At 36.4% G+C, this 26,723-nt stretch overlaps 4 protein-coding genes across 6 annotated transcripts; 1 reads left to right on the top strand and 3 right to left on the bottom strand.

The window, feature by feature from the left end:
- Positions 1-426: 426 nt before the first annotated feature.
- Positions 427-1,696, bottom strand: LOC145567110 (protein LIGHT-DEPENDENT SHORT HYPOCOTYLS 4-like). The gene has a single exon (XM_081626340.1). It carries the CDS (start codon positions 1,551-1,553, stop codon positions 879-881), a length of 675 nt encoding a protein of 224 aa, XP_081482466.1. The 5' UTR covers positions 1,554-1,696; the 3' UTR covers positions 427-878.
- Positions 1,697-5,208: 3,512 nt separating this feature from the next.
- Positions 5,209-11,568, bottom strand: LOC145567109 (U-box domain-containing protein 3-like). 3 transcript variants are annotated; one of them, XM_081626337.1, is made up of 6 exons: positions 11,497-11,568; positions 11,321-11,376; positions 8,877-9,160; positions 7,856-7,990; positions 5,933-7,771; positions 5,209-5,578 (listed from the first exon to the last, which is right to left on the bottom strand). In XM_081626337.1, exons 3-6 carry the CDS (start codon positions 9,153-9,155, stop codon positions 5,513-5,515), a joined length of 2,319 nt encoding a protein of 772 aa, XP_081482463.1. In that variant the 5' UTR covers positions 9,156-9,160; positions 11,321-11,376; positions 11,497-11,568; the 3' UTR covers positions 5,209-5,512. The 3 variants fall into 3 exon arrangements, with proteins under 3 accessions (XP_081482463.1, XP_081482465.1, XP_081482464.1); XM_081626339.1 differs by having other exon boundaries at positions 7,874-7,990; positions 11,321-11,557; XM_081626338.1 differs by lacking the exons at positions 11,321-11,376; positions 11,497-11,568 and adding an exon at positions 9,389-10,003.
- A 4,391-nt stretch (positions 11,569-15,959) lies between these two features.
- On the top strand, positions 15,960-26,576 carry LOC145567108 (protein OBERON 3-like). The gene is made up of 3 exons (XM_081626336.1): positions 15,960-16,130; positions 22,784-24,493; positions 25,510-26,576. The coding sequence occupies exons 2-3, from the start codon at positions 22,810-22,812 to the stop codon at positions 26,085-26,087; spliced, it is 2,262 nt and encodes a 753-aa protein (XP_081482462.1). The 5' UTR covers positions 15,960-16,130; positions 22,784-22,809; the 3' UTR covers positions 26,088-26,576.
- LOC145568038 (uncharacterized) lies at positions 19,029-20,069 on the bottom strand. Its single transcript, XM_081627481.1, has 2 exons — positions 19,181-20,069; positions 19,029-19,138 (listed from the first exon to the last, which is right to left on the bottom strand). The coding sequence occupies exons 1-2, from the start codon at positions 20,067-20,069 to the stop codon at positions 19,029-19,031; spliced, it is 999 nt and encodes a 332-aa protein (XP_081483607.1).
- Positions 26,577-26,723: the final 147 nt, after the last annotated feature.

Raw genomic sequence — 26,723 nt, 5'->3', positions numbered from 1 at the left:
CATTCTCTTGTTTCGTAATCTAAACTGTTTTTTATCTTCATTTTTTGGTCAAAGATGTCATAGCTTATTAGCTTCTACTTTAAGCAGTATAAAACAGTAGTCAAACTCATAACATTTTCCGCATATCTTTAACATATACTTTAAGCAGTACTAAATGCAGTCAAACAACAATTGCATTTTACTAATGAATAAAAAAAACATGCTCATTTTTGTATTCCACTAAGTACTAGTACGTACTAAGATTCTTCTAATCTTACTTGTAACATATATATATTAGATTAACTTCTACATATATAATCAACCACAACTTTAACTTGGGAATTTCAAAGCTCGTGCACATTTTCCCTTTGTTAATTTCAATCAGATATATACCATGAATCTAGTCATCTACACCACAAATGTAAAACCATGTCACAAATTTTTCTATACGAAACTATCTCAAAATAATTTCATCATTATTAATTAGAAATAACATTATAAAACTATTTATAGAACTCGCACCAGCTGGCCAACCTACGAATTACAACGACTTTATTATAGTCACTTCATTCGTCTAATTAAACTAATTCATATTTTTAAGCCACTTTTTATAATTTTATTTTATTAATAGATCATCATACACTAATTTAATTTGTCTTGAGATAAAAGTAACACAAATTTGATAAGTTTTCCCTAAGAAGGCAATAACATTGACCATAAGATGATACTACTAGTAGTAACCCTAGAAAACCTAACCAACCAATTCAACATCATCATAATTCACCAAATAACATAACATACTTCTACTACTACTACTACTACTACAACACCATCAACTATAAATACATACACAAAATACTTGATAATTTTAATAAAAAACATAACATCCTTACATAATATCAACCAGCACCAGCTGGTGGTGGCAATGGCTGCTGCGCCAGTGGCGGCGCCACCATCATCGATAACGATTCGTTGTTATTCTTCTGTGAAACCCGCTTACGCTTCTTTTTTTCATAGCTAATACCTCTGGCCTTAGATTGAGAATCCCTAACTTCCCTCAAGTAAAGCCGTACAGCACGGGCCCCAAACGGGTTCATCTCGGGCTTACCCCCGTTTTCTTCGTAGGCAGCTCTGAGCCGTCCGATCAAAGCGTCAAGCGATCCCCACGCTTGACGGAGAGGGCACGGGCAGGGGGCAGGTGGGTTAGGGTGACCGTAAAACGGACACATATGATTGTGCACCTTAGTTTTTCCGAACTGATCAAGGTATCGTAGAAACTCCAGTACGTGGGCCCCGCTACATCGGTTGAGCGCGAGAGGGGGGCGGTGGTTCTTCAGGTATTGTCCGAAGGTGGTCCAGTCTCTCCGCTTTTGGTTCTCGTATCGGCTACTACTTGGTGGTGGTGGAGTGGTAGGGATACTTAATGATGTAGAGATCGAGGAAGAAGAACAAGAGGTGATAGTAGGATTAGTAGAAGTGTTAGTATTAGTAGCTGATGAAGATGATGAAAGGAAGAATGATGTTGAGTTATTATTGTTTGATGTGTGATGAGAGATTGAATGATCCATGTTCATCTTTTTAGGGTTGTTGATGTTTTTTTTTTTTTTTTTTTAAAGGAGAAAAAGAGAGGTGTTATTTTGTTAAGGATGGAATAAATTTGGGATGGGAAGGGGAGTGTGGGGTGTATAAATAATTGAGGAGGAATTGAAGGATATAATGGGATGTATCATGTATGTGTATGTGTGGTTGATTTCAAGAAGAAATGCAAGAAGTACAAGTTAAGAGAATTGGTGTTACTTGTTAGAGCAAGTGAAAATTGGTATAGTGAAAGGTTTGTCTCTTTGTGTTTGTGGGTTAATTTCAAAGAGGTTTTACATTGGAGGAGAGGTTCAAGGGTTTCTTCTCTAAGTTTGGGACAAGTTCAAGTTGATGGTTTTACCAATTTACTCTTATTCTCATGGGGAAGGAGGAGGGGAAATCTAAGTTGAAATGTTATCTCGATAATTATTTACTTTTTGTAAAAAATTTCACACGTAATGTCTTGTTAGGGTGAAATATGACTGGTAGACTTTGAAGTAGTTTTCTCTTAAGAACCTATCCCATGGGTGAATATACATATGATGCTTCTTTTTTTTTTTCTAATTAATGTTGTTCTAGTTAGGAAGCTTTTGCACCATAGATTAAGTGATTTTAAAAAGCTTTAATGTATTATTAGAAATTTTACTTAGAGACTACTATACGTCTATACATGTCGAAAAGTAGATACAATAGCCTTCAAAACGATTTGCTCATAAATTTAATCCCAACTAAGAATGACTGAAATTCCAACATTAAATGGTTTTTTGTTCGTAATGTACACATAATACATAATTGTACTAGATTGATTGAAATTCCAACATTAAGTATTATATATAACGCACACCTGAATTAGAATTCAAAATAGTAGGATTTTGATTTTAATTATATAGCTCATTTTCTATATAGTGCTATTAATTAATTTCGTAAATGAGTTTACTTAATTAAACACTTAATCAAAGTAACAATATACGCATCAATAAATTGGGAAACATTTGAGACAATTTTCAAATAAACCCAATTTAGTACTCCGTATGTATGAATATTAGATTGACGGAAAATTATAGATTTAGTGCTACTTTTTTTTCAACCATTGTAGCAGTTTTTTTTTTTTTTTTTTTTTTTTTTTTTTTTTTTTTTTTTAATTACTAATGTGCATATTGTTATCAAAATTTGAAAATATAGAGTACTACATACATATGTAGGGCAAACAAATTCAAGGCATATTATAAGAAAAATTGTTTTATGAATTGTGTATTGTTCTCATATATTTTTCCAACATAACCTATTATTTTGCGTGTATCATCAGCTCATTGCTCACCACTGCAACTCGCTTCCATTTGTTTAATAGAAACAAAAATCGCCATAACACTTGATTTTTAATAATCTAGAGTTTCTTGTGATTGCATTGGAAATGTACTTATGAATGTTAAAAATATCGGAAACTAAGAAACTTTTGTCATTTCTATTTTCTAACAATCTAATTTAACCCATTATACACTTAAGACAACTTTCTAAGAATGGAAAACCTCATACTTCCTAAATATAGAGAGAAAAGCATAGGTTATAGCACCTGAAAAATATGACTATTTAAGTATAAAAATAATATTTGCATAACATAAAATGCTAAAATTTTGCTTAGTACGAAGAGAACTTTAAATTAAATAAGCATAATTTAGAACCCAAGAAGTTTTTATTTAAGAAATTTGTTATGTATATACGAAGTATTCACTGCATTTAGTCCACCGGCCCACCGTCACTGTTACCACTATGTCTCTACTGTTGGAACTCAATTCAACACCATTCAAATTAAAGTTAAAGATTTTCTGAAATATTAAATTGAATTTTAATGGTTGATTTAAACTTGTGATACATAAAATTTTGTAGCTAAATAAGTTTTATACTTTATAAGTAATCTTGTATAGGTGTTAGGGTAGTAAAGAGGTTTTATAAAGCTCAAAGAATAATACAGTACGTACTTGTATAATTTGCGGTGATTAATTTATGGGTTACCAAAAAATGAAAGTCATTGTAAGTTTTATGGTTGAATTATTTAGATCCTAAATATCACGCCGTAATAAATAAGGTGTTGTTCTCTTTAATATGTAGAAAAATTTAGTTTAGATAATAAAATTAGTACTCCTAGTATTTGAGAAAGGCACTAGTGAATAGGAAAAAAAAAAAAAGGTTTTTAGTGAAAAGTTAGCTATAAGTATCATTTTTGAACAACAAAATTTCATGTTTAAAAGTAAACAATCGGTTTAATTCAATAAAATCAATCAGTAACGATCAATTTAATTCAATAGAAATCAATTCAATGACATGATCACATGCCTAAGCTCCCAAACACTGATAAAAGGAGGGTCCATTGAATTAAAGGATAAAAAAAAAAAAACCTTGACTTCATATAGTTGGACCATAGCATGAAATACCAACATTTCATTTTCCATAATTAAACCTAGTTGCATTTGACAAGGACAAGAGTTTACCAGATTCATGCACTTACTTTTGATTTTTTTTAGATTTTAACACTAAATTTATTTTCTTCATTGTTTTGTGAAATCAGAATCTTCATTTGCTAAGAGAAGCCTAGCTCATTGTTCAAAAAAAAAAAAAAAAAAAAAAAAAAAAAAAAAAAAAAAAAAAAAAAGAAAAGAGAAGCCCTAGCTCAGGCCCAAAAAATATATGTACTTGGCAGGTCCGCCGGCTGTGAATGATCATCCAATGGGCCGAACTCAAGTCCAGCCCACTGTAGACCCATCATTGCACCACCGTTTGCTGGTCTGTGGTCAATACATGAGCCTTTGTTGAGTAGTCATATCAATACTCGTCACACCAGTGTATAGCGCATGCACCTCATATGCAAGCACGCGACATATCTGCACCAATAACACGCACCTCACAAGGCTCACATAGTGCACGTAAAGCACGCAAAGTTGTTGGGAGACGGAAGAGAAGAATGATTAGTTATGAAGGCTAAATAGCATCAAGTAACCATGAGTTGTGGAGAAGAGATATTACTTTTATCGTCAAGAGAGGCTAATCGTGTTGCAGATATTTACTCCCTAGAAATATAATTTGTATATTTGTAATAAAATTGAAATGCTGTTAAAGTTGAAAAAACACATTCCTCAGTCTCTTTAATGTCCAACAGTATTCTCATTCTATTTTGCTGTGAGAAGCCTATTAAAGTGCCGAGCAGTCTGACCCAAAAGAATAGATATAACCCCATACCTAGTAATAAACGACAGTACAATGATCAAACTCGAGTCCAGCCCACTGCACCGTGCAGACCTTTCATTGTGCTATGAATTTTCCGGTGTCACGGTTATGATCACAAAAACACATACTCCTAACGGAGCATTCTCTACTATCTACCAGAGTACTGGTGCACGCCTTAAACGACCCTTCAAAAAGATCCAAACTCAATACAATACTTCCTGAGTTTATGGATCCACATCTCAAACTAAAATCACTGGATTTATAATAAGTGAACGAAAACGAATTTGATATGGAGGTATGCAAGATTTGCTCAGTAATTGGGTGCCACCCTGTATAATGCAAAGATCGTAACCTAAACAAGAAATCTGCACTCCACAACCATGCCTATAAAGCCGTTGAATGCTTAAGCTTGTAATCTTTACATAATATATGAAAGCAAACAGAACAATGCGTAGTGAACATCAAGATTCTATATTACACATATATACACAGTAATCCTTAATCAAGAACAAGCTCATCACGACGGCTAATGAAATTTTGGTGAAATAATTACTGACAAACCCCTACCTGACTAGAAACTAATATGTACTAGACAAACAAAAATTTAATGATGGCGTACTTGATTGAAAAGATTTACGATCAAAAGAATACCTGATCTACATGGACACAGATTTTCTAACGCAAATGGCCTAGCCCTAAATACAAAACAAAGAATATAGCAGTAGCAAATGTTGTCTCACTTTTTCTTCTTGCCTGCAGCGCCTTCACGTTGAGTACGGAAATGACTTAAAAGCTGCTGCGCCTGCAAATCCATAAACAAAACCTTGCATTATACTTTCAACGATCCATGTAACTCAATGAGAACTAGAATATCTTGTAACCACTTAAAAGTTTCAAAAAGCGGCTATTTAAAAACATCAATGCCAAGCTCTTTCTTTCAAGTGACACAGGAAAGATAATACTTTAGTTAGAATACTTGGCACTTAGAATATCGATACAGCAATTTTGAAAATTTCGATTAATCTGCAACATTTAAGCTCAAAATCTACCACCCACGTGCATTTTACCCAGCACCAAAAAAAAAAAAAAAAAAAAAAAAAAGACAGCAGCAGCAAAAATATGAGAAAAAGTTACGAAAGAGAAGAATATCACTTACTTTCTCCTTAGCTCTAGGGGTTCCCGACTGAGATAGAGCAACAAGTGGAGGAACAGCACCTTCTTGGAGTACCAAGTTGCAAAATTTGGGACTATTAAGACACAATTGCAACAGCAAGGAAGCAGCATTTTCCTTTCCTCTTCGTGACCCTGACTCGACAATCTCAACAATCAACGGTATACCACCTTCTTTAGCAATTGCCATACGCCCTTCAGAGATTGTGGATAGATTTGCGAGAAGGGCTACAGATTTGTCAACCATTCCTGTAGGAGGGTCTAGAAGCTCAATAAGATGCTTCACTGCTCCAGCTTGAACTATTCGAGCTTTATTTTCATGACAGATGGATAGATTAAACAAGGCAGTTGCAGCATCCTTTTTCCCTCTGACGGTCCCCCTAGCAAGAAGATCGACCAGCACTTTGCTTGCCCCTGAGCGCCCAATCTTTGACTTATAATCTTCAAGAAGAGAGAGACTGAAAAGAGCTGCAGCTGAGTTTTCTTTAGCTGTATCAGTTCCTGTCTTAAGAACATGTATCAATGGTTCAATTACTCCTGCTTCTGCGATCCTTGCTTTGATTTCTTCATTAAGTGAAAGGTTCAGAAGGGCAGTCACAGCATGCTCTTGGATTATCTTTACATCAGAGTGTAAAAGTGAGATTAAAGGGCCAATGACCCCACACTTCCCAGCAATGATGCGATTATCCATGTTGTGCTTAGCAAGAAGTCGCAGCTCGGCTGCAGCTGCAGTTTGCAGTGCATTGGATGGACTTTTTAGTTTCTCGACCAATACATCAACATGGGATGGTGTAGTTGTTTCATCATGTCCTGAGTCAGAGAATGAAAGTGAGTTAACTCTGGAATAGTTATTGCTCCCATTCTCAGAACTTGTTTTTGCACTTTGAGATCCTCTCCCTGATAAGGAATTACATGTAGAGCGCTCTGACGTGATCTCGCCTACATTTTCATGTCTGTCAGATATCCTTGATATTTCAGTTGTTGATGAAGGCATGTAGTCACAGCTGGAAACAGCACTTGTTGCAGAGTGGGTCCTACAATGAGCATATGAGTGTTCAGGGGAACGGTTGTTGGACTTCTTGGCTTCCAAACCTTGGCACATGCTGGAGCTCACCTCATCAGATACAGAAGGATCATCGATATTTAGCCTTCCAACTGTATCTCCAATCTCTAAGGAGGACCTAGACATAGAGTCACTGCTATGAACTGAGCAACGGAAACTATCAGTACGGATTACATCTTGAGCACTGGTGCTGTCATCGGCATTAGTGCTGTCAGAGCTATTTGGAGGCTTCAGATTATTTTCCTGAAACCAATTTGCTACCAGTGCCTTGACAGTGTAATTTGGTATGATATTCGTGTGTGAAAGATATTGGCAGGTTTTGGGGCAAGTATTTAGCCCATGATCAAGCCATCTTTGGATGGACGACCTCTCAAATGTTTGGCCAGAAGCTACAATGACTGGATCTAACATAAAATCTAATGACAAAGGGCAGCGGAAGTATGAAGGGATAGGAACGCCATTTATTGTTCCAGAGCATCCGTTTGTTAGCATATAGTCACGAAGAAGAGCCAGGAGATCCACAATTTGGTTGATCTGATCCACTTTTTCTGTGCACTTGTTCGCATAAACTTTCACCCTTTCCTTTTCAACAGCAATACTCTCTTTAAGTAATTCCTGATTTGATGCTAGGCTCAGAGACTCCACGATTTCTGCCAAGTGTTCACTACAAGAAATCAGGCTATCGTTTTTACTTTTTAGAGCTTGTTCAATGTGTACTGAGATCCGCTCAGGCTGCCAGCTTTGAAGTTCCTGAACACAATGCTAAAAAGTCCTACAGAAGTTAGAGACTAGCCAAGAGCTTGAAAGTAGAATTAAATAATAAGATAAGGGGTTATCTCAAGCTACCATTATCTCGGTACATACTTGCACACCAGCGAAACTAGATGAAGACGATGATGTCCGTAATAACCTACACAATATACCACATATCTCAAGGGAAGAACTCCTGATTCTTTTCAGCAATTGCTCACTTTGTGAAACCTGACAGTTAAAATTGGTTATAAGATATTAAGGTATATTTAAAAGATGAAGAATGTCAACATCTAGCACATATCAAATATACACCCCAGAAACAAAAAAATAAAAAAATAAAAAAATTGCAGAGAGCCACCCTTTATAACGTAAAGACAAACTGATTACAAAATACAGTAGCCCACAAACAACAGAAATGTGCAGTTTATAATAAATAGTTCAAGTACACAAAAAAAGGACATGTGATGAGAAACAAGTAACAAAAGCCTATATTCTGGAGAAATGAAGCTAACAAGGGAAGTAACTACAGCCTACACCATTACCACTTGGAACACCACTACAGCATCTATTGCAAAGATAGCAGCACCTTTAGCATATCTTAACTACAATGCACTGAACATCTATAGATGGTCACATTTTCTGGAAACTCCCAAAACTTGAAGAAACTCAGGGGAATCTCTTTCTTTATATACCAGTAACTTTCCTTCCTACGGATGTTGAAAGTCCAAAAAATGATTTCTTTGTAACACCCATGTCAAAAACAAATGCAAACTAACAATTACTAGTAAGTAATATTGTTCATAAAACACAAAACTTCATATTTCTAAGCAAGATAATTGATCTATGGTTTAAGATTTCTTGGTTTTTTTTTTTTTTTTTTCTCCTAATTTTCAATGAAAACTGCATCTTCGTGATTCTCGGTTGGGGAAAAGGGAGGTATTTCTAAGCAAGATGATTGATTTATGGTTAAGGTTTCATGTTTTTCTAATTTTCAAAGAAAACTGCATTTTCATCTTGGTTTTTGATTTTTTTTTTTTTTGGAGGGAGGGGGGTTGGGGGGGGGGGGGGGGGGGGGGGGGGTTGGGGTGGGAGCTGAAGGAATTCATCGACTCACAGTTAAAAGTTTACTCATTTTCGGCGACCATCGTTCCATAAATTCTCTTGCAGAATTGATGTAAGCATCCAAATCTTCACACTCCTTCCATAAATTTCCTTCTGAAGCTATCTTGTCATCATCATTAATTTCATCAAGGACAGGTTTCAAATGTTTCAGCATAATAGCCAAACTCTCAAAATCATTTTGAGTAGGCATAGCCTTTGATGTCTGACATGACATTAAATGAATGAATCGAGAAATACTGTTGTTCAGACATCTCATATATGTCGTCTCCATTTCACCTGCATCAATACAAGAAATGATACAGTTAGAATACATAAAAGCCATTTAAAAGTACCAGTGGCCATATTTTTTATGAACAGAAATCTAATTCTCAACCTTACAAACGTGATTATGATGAAGAGGTAACTAGACATATTGATATGCTAATTAATCATTAGCTGAAGACATCTTTCAACACAATAGATCTCTTCAATTCTCTATTGTTTAAAAAAAAGAAGGGCACTTACCCTACAAGTCAGTTTGGAAAGCATTTTATTAAATGCATAGAGCTCCAAGCCAAAAAAGGACATACAAAGGAAAGGCTCAATCTAATAAAGTTAAGAACATAAACTTTGACACCAATGAGTAACAGACTAGATTCAGCAGAGAATCCAGTTTCTTCAGCTCAGCAGGAAGAAGGGAGACAGAATTTCATATTGCTTCTGAACTGTGAGGCCCTGACAGAAATGACATTTAGATGGAACTTCCGTGCCCAAAAGATCGATCATAGAAAGCTCCTAGAGACATCAATCTAACCCAACATACATGCCATCTCAATACACAAGAATAAATTGTACATCTAAAGTAAGCTTAATCAGACCTAGCTCATAAGCTTCGAGCACTTGATCATAACAGCCTGCAACTAATAATTACAAGTTTTCCTTCATCAATTTGGCATTCACTAACCACACATATCTCAGCCCGATAGGTACAAAAGATTGAGAAAACCATTAAAGCAGGAAAAGAGAAAAATGAAAGAAACAGAAAATTTAACTCCAAATCTCTTATTAAAGTCAAGTTTTAGTCTGCAAGGCAATCATGTAAAACTAGTCCATGACAACTTTTCCTGTAGCCCTGCTTACGTCCCTTGAGTTAGTGTGGGGTAATGGTCTAAAAGGTTAGAACATGCGCTTTAATAGATGTAAATGACCTTACAATTAAAAAGCTAAATTATGTTTTGCACCTTTATGACCATAAAGTTCACTGTATTCTTGTACGAATCCATAAAGTTCAGAAACAATAATTCTTTTCCATTGAGCTATACATGAAGCCACTTGGAATATTTATCCCAAACGTGGTTATATAAGGCATTCAGACACTTCAAATAGAAGAAAGGTGATACGAATCCCAAAAACAGCTGGCTCCAAGCCTTGAAGCCACTCCCGTCAACAATGTTCTCAACTCACGCTAGTATAGAATTATAGACTGTAAATAACAAATCAATTCAAATATCCAGTGGGAGGTGTATAGAACAATGAAGGTTCAGGTTCAACAGCCCACCCCTCCCTCCTTTAGGGTCAATCAGCAACAAGAGTATTAAACCTAAGAATAAAAGAGAATTGTCATTTGGCCCCTAGTTAGATAAACCACATTTTCTGTGCATATTAAAAGATTAAAAAAAAAGGCAATAGGACAAATTGGTGGTCAAATGTATAATAATTCAGCATTTTTACTAAACTGATGTGTAACATCTTACCTACATCAATTTGAAAAGCATAAGCCTCAATCAAAATGTAACCAACAACTCATCCATCCAGGATCAAACATTTATACAATGTAGTACAACTAAAATCAAATCTACATTATACTTTTATAGCCAAAACAAGCAACGCAATTCGCTCAAACAGAAAGGTAAGCCCTTTCCCAAATAGATAATGATTACAATTGCCCGAAACTAACAGTCCAATTCATCAAAAACACCTGTTACTAACCTTAACCATCTAGGAAATCAGCTAGGTTCAGAACAAGAGTTCTTTCTTCACTTGAGATAACAAAATTAGATGATTTAAGAGCATTTCTCATCAAATAAGACTTCATAATCCCAAATTCCTCTCGAACAACACAAGAAAAGCTACATAATTATGAATAAATTGACACCAAACACATGCAACACCTATTTTCTAAGCACAAACATCATCAAGTTTCAATCTTTTTGAGATTCCCAGCTGTTAAACACCAAGAACAACAAAAGTACAAAACCCGTTCAAATTCTAATCTAAACAAATTTAAGTTACAACATTCTTAACAACCCAAATTACATCAATGGCAAAATACCCATTAATAAATCCTAAAATCATGAAATTATTTACAAAAAATTGAACAAAATATAAAAATCCAGAAGAAAAAAAAAAAATGAACAGGAAAAAGAGGGAAAGGTCAAATGCAAGAAATGGTTGTACCTGATGCAGGGGAAGCTAGTAGGTGAAGGCATTAACAGACCCAGAAATGGTAAGTTCTGTTAGCATGAAATAACAAAATTTGTTGAGTCTGAAATTATATATAAAAAAAATAAATTATATACTTAGCAATTTTCCCTAAAAATTTTCCTATTTCTGGAAAACCCTCTCATATGTACCTTGTTTACAACGCTTTCATGGTAATCAGAAAATTGTTAGAGGGGTGAGTGTATTTTTGTGTTTTTTGATTAAATTAAAGGAGTTGGAAGAAGGCCTTTTTTCTTATGTTTTTCTGTTTTAGGGCAAATATACAGATTGGCCCACATTGTATTAGACATGACACATGAGTGAATATTTTTATATACTTTATCTATTTTTTAATAGGCAAAAGCTAATGAGCGCTCTCGAGAGTCGAGGCGTTAGATAAGAGAATTAAAGTACAAATATTAGAGTAAAATTAACATTAATTACACCGAATGACCCGTGATTTTGTCATGCATTCCTAACTTAATATCATTTCAACCAATATAATTACTCCTTATCTAACGCCCCGGGACGCTCGTTAACAAGATCTTTTTTAATATTGCACAATTTTTATGTTACTACTCCTTCCGTTTCAAAATAAATGCGTCTACATTAATTTGATGTCGGTACTATTTACATGCATGCAACACTTTGATCAATAAAAATAACGTTTTAATATATAATTTTTGAATTAAGTGTTTATAGGTTTTGATGATTACAAATATAATTGGTCAACAAAAAAAAAAAAAACCTCTTAGATGGCAATTTTAAGAAAAAGAATTGCACCTTATTTCATGTGTATAATAATTTTCATTAAAAAAAAAGTTGTACGAGTATAAGTATTAATTTTGACCACAATTATTTAATATTCCGTAATATGTACTCGTAAGATATATGCCATCACTTCAATTGTTTGTTATTGGGTAATTTTTTTTTTTTTTTTTGACACGATTATTGGGTAATTATAGTGAGAGTATACAGAGTATTATTTAGACATCAAGATTAATATAATTTTCCATATCAAATTCTGAAAACAATAGAAAAAAATTGCATTGAACATAGAATAGTGTCATTCTGCATTTAATAACCTACTAAAAATAGGTAGAACTATACTTCATTCTAACATTTTATATTAAATCCCGTTGTTTAATTTATTTGTCCACAATAATGTTTTAAACTACATTTTATTCTTTGGCCTATACCTATATGTATACAAACAACTTTAGATAGTTCCTAACAATAAAAAAACGACAAATTAAATGTCACCAATTCTAAGTAAGTTTTAAATAAAATAAGAGGAAGCATAACTATATGGTTAACTAGGTTAACAATTAGCCAATTATAAGGCTTTATCACCAAGTGATATTATTATTATCTTATCCACAAAATTGTCACCATATTATCCGGTTGTCTTCCCTTTATTTGGTCAAACGCTTAACAATTCCGCTTATTTTTCATTTACAGATAATTAGAAGTAGTTGTCTTTCACATAATTATTGTCTGGACTTTTGTTTTAAATCAAAGAAACAAATAAATAATAATTATTCTCTCATCTTTTTTGCTAATAAAATGCTACAAGACAAAATATATGCATCCTTAGGAATTTAGGATTGACATTCCACTCTTGATATGACTCCATAAGAGTTGTTAAAATAATAAAAATTTGCAAAATATGTGCCTAAAATATGTGCCTGAAATTTTTTGTTGTATTCCATTTATATTCACAACTAATAGGAGTACCTAAAGAAGAATATGTACGTATAAATAATAAATATCAGATGATAAAACGAATATACTCCGTATTTTTACTAGAATAGAAACTCATAACTTATAACTTAGGGCTTGTTTGGCATAACTTTTGATTTTCAGTTTTCTATTTTTTTTTGAAAACTAAAAACCGAAAACAGGAAATAAAAAAAGGTGTTTTCACTTTTTTGTTGTCAGTTTTTAAAATTATTTTGATTTTAATAAGTTAAAATAATTTTTAATTCATTATGTGACATATATCATATACTTTTAAAAACAAAAAATAGAAAATCACAACAATGCCAAACGAACCCTACAAACCCTTAAAAAATAAAAAGGTATATTGTCTTTATAAAAGTAGTAATTTTGCCGAAGTCAATTTATCATTCGATGATATTTGAAAAGTTGATAGTAAAAGTTAAGGCAAGACTATTATTAAACGGAGGTTGCACCATCTAACAATCTAACATAGATTAATTATGACGATATTTGTTCGTTTGTTATTGATTTCGAATTTATAAGTAGACAATATAATATCACCAAGTTAAATGAGGTTGTACCTTTATATTCCTAATGAGTCTATGACAGGCTTGCAATGATTTTTGGCTTCAAAATATTAAGATCCCATTTTCATATAATAATCAAAGTGGGTTCATGGTTGGAGCTTGGTAAGCATGTAGGTACCACATACATTTCTGTATGTAGGTCCAAAACTTTTTTTTTTTTTAAAGATTGAATCATATTTAACATTTGTTATGGACTACTTATGGCAATAGTGAAAATTTGCACACCACGATGATGAAATTGGTTTGATAGTCTATGAAAAAATCATTTTTGCTTTTTATAACTTATAAGTACAATAATTGAAATCCACTACTAAACCAAACCCTTGGAAAATGTAAGTAGTGCTATATATTTTTAAAACAATTATCTCTACATTTGATGAACAATCACTTACAATTAATTTAATCTAACATGATTAGTTGAGTTAGTTGTGCTTTGACTTCTTATTACACAGATGTATGTAACTCTATATACAATTCATTATTTTACCCTTCTACCATATTTAATTACATCATTAAGTTTATCTCGCAATAGGTAATTATTATATAATATGGAGTATTATATTTGATTTAGGAATGCATAGGAGTGGATGACTATATCGGTTGTATATAAATACGTGCACATATCTACTGTATTTGTCTTTTCTACTTTGACTGTTTTTACGATTTAAAAAATTGGAGTACGATTAGAATTAAAGGGCATTTTGAACCACATCTTTGTATGTAAGACTAAGTAGTGGATATCGTAAAATTAGAAAGATTAAGGGGATCAAATAAAGATGGGGGGCCATGATAAATATTGACTGCCGTTTACGCCATCCTGCCTCCAAAAGGGGAGCTCCAATAAATGAAAGGGGTGCATCTCCCATGTGGAGTTTCTTGGAGAAAAGATATTGTCCTTCTCAAGTTCTCAACATTTTGATCTTCTATTCAATTATACTTGTATAATATATAAAGTAGATCTTGTGTATAAAATACAAGAATTGTATTTTAAGATAAAGACAAATAATGATATAAATTGTAGCTATGTGCTCATTCGTAGGAAGATTTGTATGGAGTATTTTAAAAGCATCAATATGCAAGAATAAATCTGATAGAGTATAAGATATATTCTTAGACCTCAACCATCAGCTTAACCTGAAAACTCCTTTAAATTGGAATTAATTCGCGCTAGGTATGGATGGGCCTGTGTTGCATCCACATTTCAAGCTTAAAGCGCCTTTTATGTGAGGGGGAGTGATAGAGTATAAAATATATTCATGGGCCTCAACCATCAGCTTAAGCTTTTGGCTGTGTTGGTCCTCTAACAAAATACATTAGTTGTACTTTGAAATGAGGATTTACATATCTTTTTCGTTCACTATTAAAAGGTTTGTGTTACTAACTCGTATGAAACAGGTTGACTAGTGAAAGATTTTAATATGATATTTTGAACGCTTTTTCTTATCTATAAAAAAAATATATGTATATCATGTCTCACGTAATTTTAAAGGCTTACAAGTCATCGAGATGATGATGAATTGATGCATATTATGGCAATTTATATAAGCAAAACTTCCTCTTTGCGACCTCATCACTTCAATCTCTAGAAAAAGACTTGGAGTTTTCTAAATTTCTTTGGGTTCTTAATGTTTTCTTAAGCTCATTTATCGAATCTAAGTCATTCATTACTAGTGAAAGCAATGTCATCCACATAAACCAGAAGAAGGGAGCCTTTGCCTTCGACCTCCCTTTCCTCGTCCCCCCTCCGTCGAGTGGTGCGCTTGCATGGTTGCATGGGGGTATATGATGCATATTATGAAGGCAAACTAATCGTTGCCGGATGAATTTTGTATCCCTGTGAAGAAAGTTGTTTCTCATTGAAAGATTGATGGAAATATAAGTAGCATATGAAGTTTATGAGATATTTCTCCTATCTACTTACAGTTTATGATAAAACCTCATTTGACTTGTATGTGGATAGACTCTCTTCTTGTAAGCTTTTGGCTAAGACTCAACAACTATGACATAAACTACGTGACTAACGTAATTGATCATTGCAGTTAAAATTATAAGTGTTGCAAAGATAATAGTTCACAGGGATAATTTGTATGTGCGTAAATTTATCATTTCAAAATTAGTACTTGTATATTCTATTTTAAGGCTAACAAATCATTTGTGCTTCAACATATTCCATATGGACTTGTATAGTTGTAGTTGATGAAAAGCCCAATGCTCACTAGCCCAACACACACATGTAAAATTTGGGACTTAAAACTTTTTTTCAGACAACATTCAATTAAAGTTGAACAAAAAAAAAAAAAAAAAAAAAAAAAAAACAATTAACTCTTCTTTGTGCTGAAAATTGCTTAAACACAATTTTATTTTATTACCGTTGCGTTGATTTGCTGCTCTTCCTCTCTCCTCTGACCCGCGTTTTTGAGCAGCTGGGGTTCGTTGTATCTCGAGATTTTAGCTCTCTTAGATTTCATATCATAAACGTAAGTAATTCTGATTTGTTACTTTTAGTTTTTAATTTTTAATTTTTATGTTTAATTAGATGCTGTGAAATTGATTGGGTTTGGATTTATGGAAGTTGAATTATTAAGTTTTGCTTGATTGATGTAGCAAATTCATCGTTACTTTTATCTTAGGTCTATTTTGTTGATTGATTTATATGATTGAGGGTTTGTTGATTGAATTGGGTTTTGGGTTTAGGGTTCTAATTTCTAATTTTTATTTATTTTTTTTTTTAAAAATTTGGGATACTTTATTTGTTTATTTTTTTTTTTTTTTTTTTTTGAAGAAAAGCTCCAACAGAGCTATTAGCTTTCATTCATAGGGGCATCAAAGTTTAAAAGGGAAACAATACAAGCCGGAAAATCCGACAACCAAAAACTACTACCAATCTCCCATGGCAAACAATGAGCTAAACCATGAGCCACTTTATTTCCATCCCTACGAACAAAGCTCCAAGAAACATCACTAAGAAATGAGCTCACATGATAAATATCATCCAAGACCAAATGAAGACTACTTCTTCCTCGTTCTCGTGCCTTGATTGCGTTGATGATTGCGAGACAATCACTCTCCACCACCACTCTAGAGTACCCAGCCTCGACAGCTGCTCTAACCCCCAAAAAGATGGCTTTCACTTCAGCTATACTCGGCCCCCAACGTTCCTCTGTCCTCCAGGCAGCAGCGAAACGAGTCACACCACCTGAGTCGCGCAAAACAGCCCCTGCACTAGCACCCAGGCCCTCACAAACCCCACCATCCACGTTGAGCTTCACCCACCCTTCTCTTGGAGGCTTCCACCGCTGTTTAACCCCTCTGCCCGCAAGGATTTTGTCCTGCTCCTCCCCTTGAAGTTCCTGCAGCAGCTTAGAGACATGCTCAATTGAGCGTTTCGGCTCCCACACTTCCCCTTCAAAGAGGCACTTGTTTCTAGCAGACCAAATAGACCAACACACAGTCATAAAAAGGGCCCTTTCCTTCGCATCCAAACGCTCAAAACAAGTCCTTGCAAACTCCCCAAAATCGTTAAAGCAGCCCTCAATTGCATCCCCTAGCCCACTCTCGTCCCACAACAATGTAGCAATAATGCAGTCCCTAAGAGCATGCAATTCAGTCTCATCCGCAGCCCCACACAACGAGCAAGTAATAACCCTCCCAGGCAGCCTTTTCCCGAAACCAACCAAGGTAGGAAGCGCACCTTTAACAGCCCTCCAGAAAAACATCTTCACTCTAGGAAGAGTGACAGCACTCCACACCCGATTCCAGAATTGAGCAGCAACATTGGAAGGAGAAGCCACATCCCACATAGAGTCACCATAGATAGCCTTATATGCAGAGCGCAAAGTGTACTCACCATTTTTCTCCAAGTCCCAACAGATCGAATCTTCAGGTAAGCGTGAGCTAATAGGGATGCTCAAGATACGATCCCACTCAAAAGGCAAAAACGTCTCCTTGACCCTCTTTACATCCCAAGAAGCCGTTGGTAAGTGAATTAAATCACATACTCTCAAATCATGACTAAGAGTACCCCTAGGAGAAATAACCTTTCGAGATTGAGTGCCCGGAATCCACAAACTTTCCCAAACAGAAATGCTAAGGCCATCACCTACCCTCCACCTTAATCCTCGCTGCACCACCCATTTAACACCCCATAAACCCCTCCAAGAATAACTTGGATTGCATCCAAGATCCGAGCCAAGAAAATCACCATCCGGGAAATATCGCGCCTTTAATACTTGAGCAACTAAAGAATCCGGAAATTGGAGCAATCTCCATGCTTGCTTGCCAAGAAGCGCCGAATTAAATGCCTTAAAATCCCGAAACCCCAATCCCCCCATTGCCTTTGGCTCACACAACTTTTTCCAAGCAATCCAATGTATTTTCCGCTCTCCCTTCTTTTGCCCCCACCAAAAATTCGCAACCAAAGAACGCAATTCATCACAAAAGGAGGAGGGAAATTTGAACACACTCATCGCGTAGGTTGGGATAGATTGAGCCACAGCTTTAATCATAATTTCCCGACCCGCTTTTGATAAAAATCCCCCCTTCCACCCTTGAAGCCTACTCCAAAGCTTCTCTCTAATTCCCTTCGTAAGCACCCGCTTTGATCTACCTATCACCGTAGGTAAACCAAGATACTTATCATGCACATCCACTATGTTCACCCTAAGCAAATTCGCTAACTCCTCCCTCCTATCCACCGGAACCCCCTTACTAAAAGTCACCGTGGTCTTCCCAAAATTCACCATTTGCCCCGAAGCAAGCTCATAAGTATGCAAAATATCCTTGATAACATTAACTTCCTCCGCCTTAGCCTTCGAGAAAATTATACTATCATCAGCAAAGAACAAATGTGAGATGGTCGGAGCCGTCGGTGCGACACGAACACCATGAAGATTCCCTAGCTCCACCGCTCTAGACAACAACCCTGGTAGTGCCTCCGCACACAAAATAAAAAGATAAGGGGAAAGAGGGTCACCTTGCCGTAAACCCCTATTAGGAGTAAACTCCCCCGAAGGTGCCCTATTTATAAGAACCGAAAAGGAGACAGTCGTGACACAATGCATCACCCGATCAACCCAGCTCTCTGCAAACCCCATCTTAGTCATCACAGCCCTAAGAAAGCACCACTCTACTCTGTCATACGCCTTTGCCATATCAAGTTTAAGAGCTAACGAACCATTCTCCGTCCCTGAATTTTTCATATGATGGAACAACTCAAAAGCAACCAGAATATTATCAGTTATCAATCTACCCGGAATAAATGCACTCTGATTAATAGAAGTAATATCAGAGAGGAAAATTTTCAGACGGTTCGCTAACACCTTAGTAATCAGTTTATACACCACATTGCAAAGACTAATCGGCCTAAATTCAGTCATTTAATCCGGATCTTTCTTCTTCGGAATGAGCACAATAAATGTTCTATTAATCCTTTTCGGAATCATATCACCATTAAGCACACCAATAACCAAATCAGAAACAGAAGGACCTACAATATGCCAATATGTCTGAAAAAATAAGGGGCACATACCATCCGGCCTCGGGGCCTTCAACGGATGCATTTGCTTTAAAGCTTGTAGGACCTCTTCGGCCGTATAAGGAGCAGTAAGCCCTGCATTCATCTCTGCTGTCACTCTATGATCAATCCCAGCCAGCGCCTCTTCCATATCCAAGGGATTCGAAGATGTGAAAAGGGTCTTAAAATAATCAATTGCAACCTTCGAAACCTCTTCATCTCCCACGTGCTCTACCCCATCATCAGTAAGAAGAGAACAAATCCGGTTTTTACTCCGGCGTTGGGAAGCTTTGCGGTGGAAAAAGTTGGAATTACGGTCCCCCTCCTTTAGCCACATTGCTCTCGATCTTTGCCTCCAGTACACTTCTTCTTGATGAAGGAGATTATTAATATCTTTCACAACCTTTCTCCTCTCATTCACTTGTGCCACTGAACGACCCCCCTTATTTAACACTGCCAAGCGTTTTCTCTTGCTCCGGATCTCCTTAAAAATTTTCGAAAATTCTCTATCACTCCACATTCGAAGATCTGCTGCACATTGAGCAATTTTTTGCTCAGCCGAACCACCCCCCATCAACCACGCCCCCTCCACAACTCCTTCACATCCATCATGCTCTGTCCATAATTGCTCAAATCTGAAAATTTTGTCACCCCACTTATTTTTTACTTCCCCTTCCTCATCCAAGACAAGCTTAATCGGGGCATGATCTGACCATTCCCTCTCCAAATATAACACCTTAGCTTTAGGGAAAGCACTCACCCAAGCTTGGCAAGCAAGTGCCCTATCAAGACGACATTGCACATTATCCTCTCCACTTTGCCCATTGTCATAAGAAAATTCATAACCCGAGAATGGAATATCAATAAGCTGACAAATATCAACCGCATCCCTAAAATTATCCATTTGTCAAAGCGCTCTATCCCTTCCACCCTTTTCCTCCGAATCGGACAAAATCTCATTAAAGTCGCCCAAACAAACCCAAGGTAAATCATCCGCTCTAGCCAACTCAGATAACAAACTCCAAGAAAGATGTCGATTAGCAACTTCCGGCCATCCATAGAAACCCGTGAGCCTCCATTTAAACTCCCCCAACCCCTTCGAGATATGGACATCAATATGGTGCAATGACATAGTACACAAGTCAACCTCAATCCCTTTAGCCCACAATAACGCCACCCCACCCGATCTACCACAACTATCCACCGCCAAACCCTCATAACCTGTCAATTTAGCTTTAATTTTCACCATCTCACCACTACTCAGTTTCGTCTCCATAAGAAATATAAGAGACGGGGCTTCTCTCCGTACTAAGTTCCGGAGATTATTAACTGCAGAGGTATTGCCCAACCCTCTACAGTTAATACTTAAAATACTCATTGAGCTTGGCGGGACTGTTCATCGACAGTCTCCGCCATTCGCCAACCAATCAAAGAGTTATCAATTAAAGCTTTTTTATTCACAGACTCCAACACCTCATTATTATCATCAAACCCCCTGTCTCTTTTGCCCAATAATTTGTCTTTATCAATCTCCATCCTCTTGCTCCCATTCCCCCCTTTGTCCTTAATTTGCTTACGGACAGTCTTTCCACTTCCCCTCCCCTTTGACACTCCACCCCCTAGCCCAACAGAGAACACCAACTGTCTTTGCCCCACCTCCCCTGCCGTAACACCCTCTTCCACCCCCACATTATCCCCTTTTCCCGAAACACCCCCCTCCCTGCTTATGATAGCACCGCCACTACTAATCTGATTGTGTGCACCCTTAGCCCCTGCACCCTTTTCGAGTGAACCCTCCACATTACTAACAATGCAATCATTTTCCTTCCCTTTCACACCAGCCACATCCTCATCACTATTAGCAGAACATTCATCATCCTTATTTCGAGTTATAAAAAGTTGTTTTTGAGCCCCTAACACTGCTTCTACTTCCTCCACCTCTCGCATCCTACCCTTCCTAGGGGAAGCTTTAAGCCACCTCCCCCACCCTAGTTTTTGTTTTTTACTCTCCTCCGACACCATTACACAGTCCCTCTCGGCATGCCCTATAACTCCACACGCATAGCAGAAAAATGGTAACCTCTCATAAGCAAATTCGATCATTATTTCTTTCCCCCCTTTATCACGGATTCTTTGACATCTCCTTAATGGTTTTGTCACATTAATCATCACCTTCACCCACCTGAATCTGTCTAAGCCAAGCACATCCTCTTCAATCTCTAAGACTTCCCCTACATTCAGCATTAATTCCTCCACATCCCTGTTCGATCGGCAATTAAACGGCAAGTGTTTGATACGAATCCAAAAGGGTGAATGAGTTAGAGAGACGTGTTCAGGTTGTTCATTACCCTCCACCTCCTTGAGCAAAAGCAATAGGTTATCAAAGCACCATGGTCTACCCTGTAAAACTTTCTCCTTGTCCCTCCAATTAAAAAATTGGAATGCATAAAGATTATTGCTAAGAGCCCTAATAATCACTTTATCCGAAAGCGCCCAACTCTTAATCATAGTTGTTTTGAACGCTTCCACATTATAGGGTCTATCCGTAACCAATCGACCCATCAGCATAAGGTCGAATTTCTCCGGAGCAGAATTCGATTCTACCGCCCCTAAATCAACCACAGTACCCTCAACATCGTCCAAGCGTAAATTAGCATATCGATCAGCAATATCATCCGCCATGTCTCAGTCAATCAATAGCCAAGAATGGAGGAAGACCGGCACACCGGTAGGAATACCCTAGGCAAGTAGAGAGGAAAACCCTTTTCTTTTCAAGGGAGAGGAATAAATGTATTCTGATACTTTATTTGTTTATTGATTTGGGTTTTCCATTAATCGAATTGGGTATTACACAAAGTTTTTATTATTATTATTATTATTTTATTTTATTTTATTTTATTTTATTTATTTTTTTTTTAAAAAAAAAATTTTATTAGGGGTTTTGCACGAAGTTGATTCATTTATCGAATTATAGTATATTTGTTTGTTAAGTTGTTTGGGGACTTTCCTTTGTCTAACTAATTAATCGAGGTGCCATTGATTTAAGCTTGAATTGGCATTGCTTGGTTATGGTATTAGCCTACTATCCATTCTTTGCTATTAATGATAGAATATAGAAATTCGTCGTTTTCGAGGGTCAACATTAGGATTACTCTTCATATAGAGATACTTAGTTCATAACTTGACTTATAACTGTGCATTTACAGAATGTTGTATATCAAAATCACCTTTTTGAAAATTGAAATTCGCATAAATGTTTTACTTCATCTTAATTAAGCTGTGAGATACTGGGTGGAACACATTTGAAGATTAACTAATAATCCTAACATAAATTTGGGCTCTCTTTGGTTGGGTCTTGGGAGAAATAGAGTGAAAATTTTCATTCTAGTGTTGATTGTTTATTTAACTGTCAGTATAGAGATAGACTGTATAGTCAATTTAGGGTTCTCCCGAGGTGGATTTTTGAACTATTGGTTATGTGCACTGATTTGTGAAAGATTAAAACGAGCGATCTTGTTGCTATATTTTGCTAGTCAGATTCTTAAGCAAAAAGACCTTAACGTAATTTTTCAATCCTATTTTGATATTTGATTCTCCTTAATTGCAAATGTGTTGCAGGCTTTGGTTTATAATATAAGCCTTTAATGTCAGAACAAAACCATGAAAACGGACCTTTTCTCCCTGGGCCAAGTGGCTGTTCTCCTGCCGTTGCTCAGGGACGGGCCTGGAAGGAGGTTTTGGAGAATTCGAACCAAGAGGAGAAATGGGTGGAGAGGGATTTTCTGCAGTTGAGCAACAGTGATGGTGGTACGTCAAAACGAGAAGCTCAGGAGGATGTGGAAAGAGAGGGAGATGGCTGGAAGAAGCCTAAGCTTGAGACACAGACACTTGACCTGTCTCTAGCTCTGCCTGATGTTTCTCTTTCGCTATCTGCATCAAATGCCGCACCACCAAATTGTGATGCTGTTGTGCGTCCTAAGCCATGTAGGAGTGTGCAGTCTTTGGCACTTTCAGATAATAATAACAATAACAATAACAATAATAATACTCAAGTAACATGCTCTGATGATTTTACAGCTGCTTCGTTATCGTACTCTTACTCTCACCCATTTTCACATAACCCTAGTTGCTCGTTAACTCAGAATTCTACTGAATATTATGAGAATTCGGTTGGTAGTCGTAGGAGGGATTGGAATTGCGGTGAAGGAACCAATGGATCTGTTCATAGTCGTTTTAAGCCAATTGGAGATGGGGTCTCTTTATCAAATCATGGTAGTGGTGTAGCTTATACTTTGTTGAACAGATCCCGTACCTTTAATAAAGATCCAGGTAACAGTCTGTATAGGGCGGCTGCCTCAGATACCAGTTCTTTCTTTCCCTCAGAATTGCCTGCCAAGCCAAGAACTGATTTGTGCTCTGTTGACTCCATGAGTAAATCTTTGGACCAGGGGCTGAATAATTTGGAGGATATGAGAGGACACAAGCTTTCCAGAGGAGAAAGGATTGTTCGTGATGTCATTACGGAACATACAACTGTTATGTCACAATTATCCCGTGAGCTTCCTGCTGAAGCTATTGAATCAGCTAAGGAGTACTTGAACTGTCTAATGGCATCACCTGAGAGAAAAGATGAGTTAGCTTATCTGCAAAATTTGCTCGAAAAAAGGTCAGACCTTACAATGGAGACTCTTTCTAAGTCTGACAGACTACAATTGGAGATTCTGGTTGCAGTAAAATTTGGGCTTAATGAATTTGTTTCAGGGAAAGCACATCTCCCAACCAGTGAATTGGCTGAAATTTTCTTCTTCCAGAGATGTAGAAATATAAACTGTAAATCCTCTTTGCCTGTGGATGACTGTGACTGTAAGGTCTGCTCGACAAAGAAGGGATTTTGCAGCCAGTGTATGTGTTCTGTTTGTTATAACTATGATTGTGCCAACAATACCTGTAGTTGGGTTGGATGTGATGCTTGCTCTCATTGGTGTCATGCTTCCTGTGGTGCTGAGAATAATCTAATAAGACCTGGCCCTAGCTTGAAGAGGTCCTCTGGCAAAACTGAGATGCAGTTCTATTGTCTTGGATGTGGTCATGCTTCAGAAATGTTTGGATTTGTCAAAGATGTGTTTATCTTCTGTGCTAAAGATTGGGGTATACAAACACTGATTAAGGAGCTTGATTGTGTTAGAAGAATCTTTAAAGGAAGTGAAGATCTGAAAGGCAAAGAGCTATATCTTAAAGCTGCTGAATTGCTCACAAGGCTTGAAAGAAGGGCTATATCTCCGTCAGATGCCTGCCATGTCATTATTCACTTCTTTACTACCAAGTCTGGTAAATGTCTTAACAAATTTCTGTTTTAAAACTAACTTGTTTTATTTTGTTTACCCTTTGTTTTCATCAATGTCTTCTGCTTTTCCCATTCTTAATTTGTATTTAAGATGGCATACTTGTTAGTCTCCTGCCTACCAAGTTCTAGGAATAGTTATTTTTGCTTTTTTACTTGCTTAAATAGCTTAAAGTTATTTTCCACTGGCATGTGAGCAATGTTTTGGATATTGGATCTGTTGGTCTCTGTTATTTGGTTTGTGTGTGTGTATAAGTAGAAGAGAAATTCATCAATAAATAGGACTGGTAAGCAAAGCACTTTGCACTATTACATGACGTAGGGCTACAAAATTAACAGTGCAACCTATGTAGACATCATTACGTGGACTGGTTTTTGTTTTTGGGCTGGAAATCCTATCTATATGCCAATATGGTTAGAAACTACTAAAGTATGGTTAGTAGGATATATGGGACCACTGTAGTCTGTGTTGAGGTCCATTAGTCTTGTCATATTAATTTAGTACAATTATTAGCAGGAATTTTAAAATGCATTTATATAAAAGTTGAGATTTAACCTTGTACACAACTTGTAAAATACTGATGGTCTTCTTAGGATTTGTTTTTTCGTTTTTTTTTTCGTGGGATTTTATTGATATAGTTCCATTGAGGGACTAAATCAACCTTTTGATTATAATACTGTTATTTTGTGTTTAGTACCATTCTTTGCCAATATTGATAATATCATACTTCTGGTAAATATATTATAGCATAGGGCTTGAATAATTGATGTGTAAAAGTTTATTCTCTTATTGGTAATATGAACAAAACATTGCCATCATACTTTATCTGATGGGGTGGCTCTTGGTCCTGTAACATTAGCTAAAAGTTTGAACTCATCATAACTTCTGTGTTTGACAGAGGCAACATGGTTTACTGCTTGAAACTAACATGAAACTTGTCTACACGTTGATAATTTTTGTCCAACTGGTTACTTAAATGCTCATGGTTTTCTTTTGTCACAGACAAGGATGACACAGCAGATTATGCTGCTACTGGTGTTGGGGCAAACGAATTTACAGCCAGTCAAAAGCGTCGTCTAGATGACGTGTTCCCTTCTCCATCCTCCAATTTGGCTCAAAAGTCTAGCTTCATTAACTCTGCTACCATGCTGCAAGGTTTACGTTCTTATGATTTTCATCAAAGCAGTCCCAAGCTGAATTTATTAAGTGAGCGACAACTGGCTATTGAGTTGTCTGGGAAATTGTCCAACAAGGATGGATTTGACAGCTTGGAAAGTATCATCCGCTTGAAGGAAACAGAAGCCAGGATGTTCCAGAATCGAGCAGATGAAGCAAGAAAAGAGGTGAATACATATCGTCAATTGGTAGAGACAAAAACTGAGAAGCTGGATGTAGAGTATAGTGAGAAGCTTGCAAAGTTGTGCTTGCAAGAGGCTGAGGAAAGGAGAAGAAAGAGATTAGAGGAGCTAAGAATTCTTGAGAACACACACTCTGATTACTACAAGATGAAGATTCGAATGCAAGCTGAAATTAGCGTTTTAGTTGAAAGAATGGAGGCCACAAAACAGCTGTGGGTCTAATGATCTTACACTCTATTTCTATGGCGCTTTCTTTTGACGCATTTAAGTAGCAGCGATGGTTGTATTCTAAGGGTGATTACTCTGATTAGCATGTCTTTTTTTTATACGGAGTATTATTTATTGCTTGTGAAGACAGTCGTTTGTTTCTCAACTGTTTCGAAGTTAACGATTAACCCGTTGAAGTGTGATTGGGGAAGATGAAGAGACAAGTGAATGCTATTTCGAAAATACTTGTATATGTACTCTGTATTATGTAATGTTGAGTTGTTGATCATTGTTAGCAGTTCACTTAATTCAGCCCATATATGTTCTTAGATTTGTACCATCTTGTGTTTTAGAAAAAATAACTACTACTATTTTTGTAATTACTCGTAATGTTTTTCTTTCCTGGCTTCGAAGTTTAATTACTACTTTCATTTATATTATGTACAACCTTTATTTAAATCGGATGATGCACATTATGTGCTATGAATGTTTTCTTTTTTTCTTTTTGAAGTTGTCATTTCTTCCCATCTCTCTCCTCGTCATAACCATTGTTGTTTCTCGTATGTGCCTCAACCGCAAGCATATGCCGTAATAAAAAATTTAGGGTGTTTTACGCATATTTTTAAGAGAATGACTGCAATTATTACGAAT

This window comes from Chenopodium album, chromosome 11, assembly GCF_948465745.1.
Source record: "Chenopodium album chromosome 11, dcCheAlbu1.1, whole genome shotgun sequence".
In the NCBI taxonomy this organism is placed as follows: Eukaryota; Viridiplantae; Streptophyta; class Magnoliopsida; order Caryophyllales; family Amaranthaceae; genus Chenopodium; species Chenopodium album.
Note: the sequence above shows the minus strand (reverse complement) of the source record. Positions and strands in the feature narration are given on the sequence as shown.

Excerpts from the sequence above, each read along its gene's own strand:
- LOC145568038 (XM_081627481.1), bottom strand. The coding sequence starts at position 20,069 with ATGGATAATTTTAGGGATGCGGTTGATATTTGTCAGCTTATTGATATT. Across the intron at positions 19,139-19,180 it reads GAAGGCCCCGAGGCCGGATG|GTCCTTCTGTTTCTGATTTG; the intron begins GTATGTGCCCCT and ends GGCATATTGTAG.
- LOC145567108 (XM_081626336.1), top strand. The coding sequence starts at position 22,810 with ATGTCAGAACAAAACCATGAAAACGGACCTTTTCTCCCTGGGCCAAGT. Across the intron at positions 24,494-25,509 it reads CTTCTTTACTACCAAGTCTG|ACAAGGATGACACAGCAGAT; the intron begins GTAAATGTCTTA and ends CTTTTGTCACAG.
- LOC145567110 (XM_081626340.1), bottom strand. The coding sequence starts at position 1,553 with ATGAACATGGATCATTCAATCTCTCATCACACATCAAACAATAATAAC.
- LOC145567109 (XM_081626337.1), bottom strand. The coding sequence starts at position 9,155 with ATGGAGACGACATATATGAGATGTCTGAACAACAGTATTTCTCGATTC. Across the intron at positions 7,991-8,876 it reads AAATGAGTAAACTTTTAACT|GTTTCACAAAGTGAGCAATT; the intron begins GTGAGTCGATGA and ends TTTAACTGTCAG. Across the intron at positions 5,579-5,932 it reads CCCCTAGAGCTAAGGAGAAA|GCGCAGCAGCTTTTAAGTCA; the intron begins GTAAGTGATATT and ends ATGGATTTGCAG.